At 56.3% G+C, this 7166-nt stretch overlaps 1 protein-coding gene across 1 annotated transcript; it reads right to left on the reverse strand.

The window, feature by feature from the left end:
• Positions 1–773: 773 nt before the first annotated feature.
• TINCR (TINCR ubiquitin domain containing) lies at positions 774–6650 on the reverse strand. The gene is made up of 3 exons (XM_080673245.1): positions 6317–6650; positions 4245–4335; positions 774–3705 (listed from the first exon to the last, which is right to left on the reverse strand). The coding sequence occupies exons 1-2, from the start codon at positions 6574–6576 to the stop codon at positions 4332–4334; spliced, it is 264 nt and encodes an 87-aa protein (XP_080529371.1). The 5' UTR covers positions 6577–6650; the 3' UTR covers positions 774–3705; positions 4245–4331.
• Positions 6651–7166: the final 516 nt, after the last annotated feature.

Here is a 7166-nt window from a genome sequence, read left to right on the forward strand (position 1 = left end):
GCTCAGCAACCCTAAACACCTCCCTCCTCTGGCAGTGGGAAAACTGAGGCCCAGAGAGGGACAAAGACCACCCAAGGTCATCAGAGGAAGTCTGTGTCTGGGGTCCCAGGAGCAGCCCCCGCTCTGTAGCCCGTCTCTTCTGCTGGACTTGAAGCCCCAGGAGGGCCCACGGCTGGGTGTCCTGATCACCACGCCATCCGTGTAAACTGCGGTGCTTACTCAATTATTTCAAACTGCATGGCCCCAGCAGCTTTTGAAAATGCCCGAGGTCACGTTCAGGGCATCAGGGGAAAAGGGGGTTCTTTTAATTGAGTTCAGAGAGAGAGAGAGAGAGAGAGAGAGAGAGAGACTGAGCGGGAGGTCGGGTAAGTGTGGTTTCTAGCAAAGCCACAGGTGCCTCCTCTGGGAACTGTCTGGATTTACTTGCCCAGGAAAATGCCCCTTGACATTCTGAGAGCACAGACCAGGTGGGCAGCTAAGGCAGGAGGTGGCTCCTCCCTGGGACGCCGTGGGCCCCAGAGAGAGAAGTGGCTGCCAAGTCTCACCCGAAACTTCTCACAGCCCAGACTTGCTCCTGGGGTGGAGCCAGGAGCCTGAAAGGCCCTGGGGTGGGGGACGGGCTCCCCCAGTTTCTCAGCCCAGAGAGGGGAGGTGCCTGGCTTAGGGTCCCCCAGAATAGGATTCAAGGGGAAAGGCATTCCTGGCAAAGGACACAGCTTATGCAAAGGTCTGGATGTGAGCAAGAGGAAAGGGTGAAGGAAGCACTTAGTTATGAAGTTTGAATTTGATTTTATTTTTAAACACTTAATCTTTCATCAGTACACATTCAACGACAGCCAGCCCCTCTGTACCTAGTCCCAACCTGGATGACCCCCAGTCCCCAGAGGCAGCTCCCCAGACTGGGAGGACACACAGACCTCCCAGTTCCAAGGGGCAGGCGTGGGCCAGAAAGAGGGATGGAGGCTGCAGGACCCAGGTGTGGTCTGGGAGAGAGCAGTAGAGCCCACATGGAGGTGGGGCATTAGTGGTGGGCATTGAAAATTTAGGGGTGTGCCAGGTGCAAAAGACTGAAAAGGGCATTCTGGGTAGAGAATATGCATATGCAAAGGTCTGGAAGTGTGACATTACTAGGCAAGTGCTGGAACTGTCAGGGTGTTCAGTGACACTGCTGGCCCCAGGTGGTCATGGCCGGACCAGAAAGAGACACCGGGGGCCACAGAAGCCCAGAGGGAAATAGAGGCTCTTCTCAGAGGATCAGAAATGGCTTCATGAAGAAGGGGCACTGGAGCTGGGGTTTTAAAGGATAAGTAGAAGCTTGCCAAACAGAGAAGGTAAGGCATGCTAATGGAGCAGACGGGTTGTGTCCAGAATTCAAGGAATATGATGATGGAGCGGGAGGAGAAAGAAGGACTGCAGGAATGGGCAAGTCAATGCGAGATTTCTCCAGATCCAGGCTTAGTAGCCTGCCATTTAAGGCCAAGAAACCTGTGAGCCTGTCCAGCCACTGTCAGCTCTTCTCCTTGGGTCATACCCTACTTTGGCCGATAAGGACACTTGATGGGGACACTTTCCACAATGTGTCTCTGGGACCTCAGGCCAGGCTTGTGCCTCAGTTTCCCCATCTGGAAAATAGTGACACCAGAAGCCACTTTTGCTGTTTGTGTTCATTTCAACACATAATGTGAAGGAAGGGAAGGAGGGAGAGAGGGAAGGAGAGGGAGGGAAGGAAAGAAAGGAAGGAAGAAAAAGGGAGGGGAGGAAAGGAAAAAAGAAGGAAAGGAAAAGGGAGGAGGAAAGAAGGGGAAGGCTTTGTATCTCGCCTCCAGACCCACACCAAGGGACAGGTCCAACATTATTATTTCACAACATGCCAGAGCTGTCGAGGCTTAAGAAATGGGTGGTGATTTGCATGTCATTTGCATTAAATTTGCATGGTGTTTGTTGACCGTGAAAACTCCCTGAAAGTGCTTTCCCCCACCCCCATTCCATCTAGACGCAGGAAACTCTCCCCCATCCTCACCAGGGACCCCCGCTTGGGCTGAGGACCCCTCAGTTCAAGGGCTGCTGGAGTAGCAGCCTGGAGGGGAGCGTGGTGACCTTGGACGCCCCATCTGTAAAATGGGCCATAATTATAGCCACCACCGCGGGTAAACAGCATGGCTGGCCCCACAAGTATGTGGTATAGACCCTGGCAGGCAGGGAGGGGCTGAGGGATTGAGCTGGGATGATTATTAAAAAGCCCTACCTCTCTGCTGGGCCCTGGAAGGAGGGGTCCCTGGGCCCCCAAACGTGTGTGTACCCACACACCCATGCATGTGACCCAGGGACAGAAGCCCAAAACAGAAAGAATAGGGGCCTGGCTGCCTCCCCCACTGTGCACCCACAGGGCGCTTGGAAACCACCTCCGAGGGACAACCTGGGTCACAGCACTGCACCTCCCAAGGAGACGTGCCTGCAGGCCTGGTGCCCTCCCTGCAATAGGCAAACGTGGTCTGAGCGCAGTCCCCACAGCCATGATTTCTTATCTACCTGTCTCCGCTCTGGGCCTTGCGGCCAACATGACTCTTTCTTAATTAAAACATTATTTCTTCCCAGGCTCCCGTGCCTCTTCCCGGCGCCAGGCGCTAGGTCAGCAGCTGGAGCGTGAACGCCACACCACGCCAGGCTAGACCCTCCACCCCCAACCAGCCTCCCGGTCTGTGCAAAGGACCAGACTTCACACGGCTGCAGGTCAGAGATCCAACCAGGGCTCCGCGTCCTATCTGGGCTGTCTTGTACCCAGAATTCCCACAACACACTGCCTGGAATGTCCTCAAAATTACCACCCATGGCACAAGGCTCAGAGTGGAAAGCAGGGTGAGTGGCTGCAGCCAACCGTAAGGAGTTGTTTTCGGCAATTGGGACCGCGCAAAAACATGCTTTATTGTCACAATAAAAATGAGTGGGATGGGGAAAAAAAAAAAAAAGATTACCACCCAAGCCTCAGTGCTCTACCAGGCACAGAGGCCCCCAGATCTCTGCCTACTGGACCAGAGTTCTTCAGACCCAACCAGGAAACCCCATGCAGCAAACAGGGGGCCAGGCATTAAGGGAGGGCACTCCAAGGGGGCGGGCACAGATGCAATGAGAGGAGGTATTTGGGGAAAAGGGTAGAGCACAGGATGACGCTGGAGAACTGGGAGAGGGCTGGGTGCCCCAGTCTCCACCTTCAGTCATTTGAGATTTCCTGAGCAACTGGCTATACCCCACAGCCAAGGCTGTTCACAGTAAGAGGGGCTTGCGGGGACCCACAAGAGGATGCGGTGCTCACTGGCGGGGCAGGAGGGCATCCGAGGAGACTTCCTGGAGGAGGCTGGAATCCCAGGTGGGCTGGAGCCGCAGAGAGGGGTGTGGAAGGTGCCTTTGGCAGGGGCACAGCTTGGGCAAAGTGTGGCCCAGAGAACGTACAATTAGGAGAGGTGCTGCCTGATTTCCTCTCCTCTCCCCTCTGTGCTTCTCTTCACACGATATCCCTGGGCTGCCCACGCTGGCACCGTGGTTCCTGCTGCATGACCTCAGGGTCACACAGTACAACCTGATTGGCTGAGCTGGGGCGACAATGTCCTAGTTCAGTGTCAGGGAGTGGAGCTCCATCAGGAGTGTCCCCGGCAGTGGGCATCAGCTGGTCAGGGCAGTGTTGCACTGTCCACCCTAGGAGCCCAGAACCTGGAACAGCAGGAGGAGTGGATAAGCCAATCTCAATTCAGGACTTTAGGAGCACGAAACACCAGCTCTCTGGCCAGGTTTCCTTCTTCCCTTTTCCCTAATATCCCCTCCCAACGGATGTGGACAGCAACACCTGCAGTCATTCCCTCCTTCCCCACGGGCCTGGTGCCCCCCAGGAGGGACAAGGATGGCCCTTTAGCCACAGGGAGCCAGCCATACTTAGAGGGAGCTTGGCTGGTGGGAGCCACAGGAATTCGGGCCAAGAGTACAAAGTGAGGAGGCGGGTAACAGAGCCCAGAGAGGCAGTCATTCACCCAAGGCCAACAGCAAGTCTGGGCCACATCATTCATGTTACCCAACGCGGTTAGTCTAAAGGTAAGTGAGAAGGCAAGGGTAGTGTCCTTGCCCAAGGGGTGAAACGCACAGTTTGGAGTCGGGGGGGAGTGACACTCAAAAGAGGTGAGTCCCTTCTCCTCTCTGGGCCTCATTTTCCCCGAACTGTGGTCCTCACAATAGGTAAGGTCCCTGGAATGACTTACCTCCCGAAGGTGTCCCTCACCCCAGCCTGCTCCTTCAGCCAGCATCTTCGGTCCCCTCGGTCATGGCTCCACCTCCTCCAACCCAGACTACCTGAAGGAGGGGGACAGAAAGACACAGATTGCAGGCCAAACACAGTCCTCACCTCAGCATTCAAGGGCTCGCCTATCTGCTCAGTGTCTGGCTGATGCATCTTCCCACATCTGCCAGGACTTACCCCCAAGTCAGAGACCTTCTCCCCCACATCCAGAAACTGCTAGGGCTCCAGGAAAATGTTCTGAGCAGCCCTTTCCTCACCTCCAGACAATACATTCCACAAATATTTATTGAGCACCTACTATGTGCCAGGCTCTGGCACTGAGCTGTGAACACAATAGTGAATAGGATGAACAATGCCCTCATAAAGTTTACAGTCTGCTGGGGGAGATGGGGTAAAAAAAATTTTTTTGAAAACTATAGAGAAGTCAGGGGTTGATAAGTGTCAGAGAGAACGATAAAAGCAGGGATGGGGCCTGGCTGGTGTGGCTCAGTGGTTGAGCATTGACCCATGAACCAGAAGTTCACGGTGTGATTCCTGGTCAGGGCACATGCCGGGGTTGCGATCCCCAGTAAGGGGGTGTGCAGGAGGCAGCCGGTCAGTGATTCTCTGTCATCATTGATGTTTATCTCTCTCTCCCTCTCCCTTCCTCTCTGAAATCAATTTTATATATATATATATATATATATATATATATATATATATATATATATTTCTACCAGGACTTATATATCTGAACAAAGATGTGAAGGAGCTGAGGGAGGGAAGGTGTAAAACATTCCAATCTGACATTAATCATATGTTTATTTGGTTTCATGTCTGCTCCGTGAGGGCAGGCCTGGTCTGAGTCCCCACTGGGTTCCAGTGCCCAGCACATGGCCTGGCACACAGTAGGCACTCAATAAATGCTTATTGCGTTTGAACGATGATTATGGTGTGTGATGTCTGGGGTTGTCCAGCTTCCAGACCTTGTAGAAGGTGCACTGCCAGGAACACCCTCTGCCAGCCCAAGCCCCCAATCCCCATCGGTCACCATCCCACCGTCTCCCCCTACCCCTGAGATCCTTCCTCTCCCTTCCCCCCCCCCCCCCCCCCGCACACACACCTTGAGTCTCCAGGACCAGCATCTGAGGCTCCTGCTCTCAAAACATCACCCCAGGCTTGGCAGACCAAGCCTCTGTGGCCGACAAGCACAACCCCCTGAACTCCAGGGTTACACATATGGCTCCAGTGTGTCCCCGGCCCAACATCTCCAAGGTGGAGCTCTGTGACCAGCCCCTGCTAACCTCCCTCACCGCCCAGCGCAGCCCCAGGCCTCCATGTGCTCTTCCCGCGGCCCAGATGCCCTTCTCTGCAGACCCCTCGTGGGTCACCCTGGCTGGGACTCCAGATGGCCAGGGCAGAGTGTAGGCAGCCAGTGTCAGGATGGGAATGTGGGTTGGCAGGTGTACTGGGGGAGATGGATGAAGAGGGAAGGACCAGAGACTCAGAAAGACAGAGGCAGAGACAAATAGAGACAGAAATGCACCGAGAGAGACGGAGGGAAAGAGAAACAGAAAAGAGCAGAGACAGAATGGACAGACAGAAACGGGCCGAGCCATAGAGAGGCAGAAAGAATGATAGGAAGTGGAATAAATAGGACAGCACCGCGGAGAGAGGGAGCGAGGGGAGACAAAGAAAGGGAGGGGAGGCCAGAGACAGAGGGAGAGAAAAGAAGGAAGCAGGCAGGGGGCATCCAGCTGCCCTCCTGGCGTCTCTCCAGGCCTGCCTCCCTCTATTCCTGTTTCAGCCGGTACCCACCAGGGCAGTGCTGGGGCCGGGAGAGAAGGCGTTCCAGGGGTCGGGAAGGACCCCTAGTCTACCCGCCCGCCCACATCCCACCTACCCGGACCCCAGCCAGGCCCTCTGGTGCCCGCTATCTCCCCCAGCCCTGAGTCATTCCCATCCCCCACCCCAAAAGGCCCTCCTGTTCCCTGCCTTCCTCTCCCAGCCTTGACCCACTCTCACCCCGGGACCCCAGCCCCCGGCCCTGGCCACCTGGGGTCGCTGACGAGCAGCAGCACCGAGCCGTCCTGCAGGTGCACGTCGCGCACCGTCTGGTGGTCGTCCAGCCGCCGCGCGTTGTAGTAGAAGGTGCGCTTCCAGGAGCTCACGCCCTGGCCCACCAGCTGGGCGCGCAGGTCGCTGAGCGTGTCGCGGGGCCGCACAGTGAGCGGCAGCAGCAGCGCCTCGTCCGCCAGATGCACTTTGATGTGGTAGCGCTTCCAGCGCGACAGGCCCCGCCGAAGCCCCTCCATGGCGCCCGCCGGGCGCTCCCCGCCCGGCCCCGGCCCCGGCCCCTCGTGCCCAGCGCACCCGCCCGACAGGACTAGCAGCCCGCCCCCGCCGCGCCCCGCCCGGCCGGCCACGCCCGCTGTGCCTGAGGGAGGTCCCTTGAGGGCGGGGCAGACCGAGGGCCCCTCGCCCCCACCCGCAGACACCTTTCTGTTCATGCACAGATGTATTAAGTGCCTACTGGAAGCGCCCGGGATACCTGCGAACAAAACCCACAATAAGGAAACACATCATAAAGATGAATACTTAAATACACAAGGCACCCTATCCTGAGAAGGGCTAGGAAGAGAAAAAGAAGGAAGGGAAGAGAGGTTGGTGATTCTCCTAGAGATCTAGGTTAAGAGAGATCCCTCTGAGGAGGTGGCATTTCAATTGACTTCTGAAGGTGAGAAGCAGTGAGTCAGTCATGCAAAGGGTCAAGAGTGCTACAGACCAGATGGAGGCGGAGGGAACAGAGCTCGTGCAAAGGCCCTGGGGCAGGGTCATGCCTGGTGGTTGGAGGAACAGATAGGGGCCCTGGTGGCTGGAGCAGAGTGAGCGAGGGGGAGAGAGG

The sequence above is a fragment of the Plecotus auritus genome (assembly GCF_963455305.1).
Source record: "Plecotus auritus genome assembly, chromosome: 6".
Taxonomy (NCBI): domain Eukaryota; kingdom Metazoa; phylum Chordata; class Mammalia; order Chiroptera; family Vespertilionidae; genus Plecotus; species Plecotus auritus.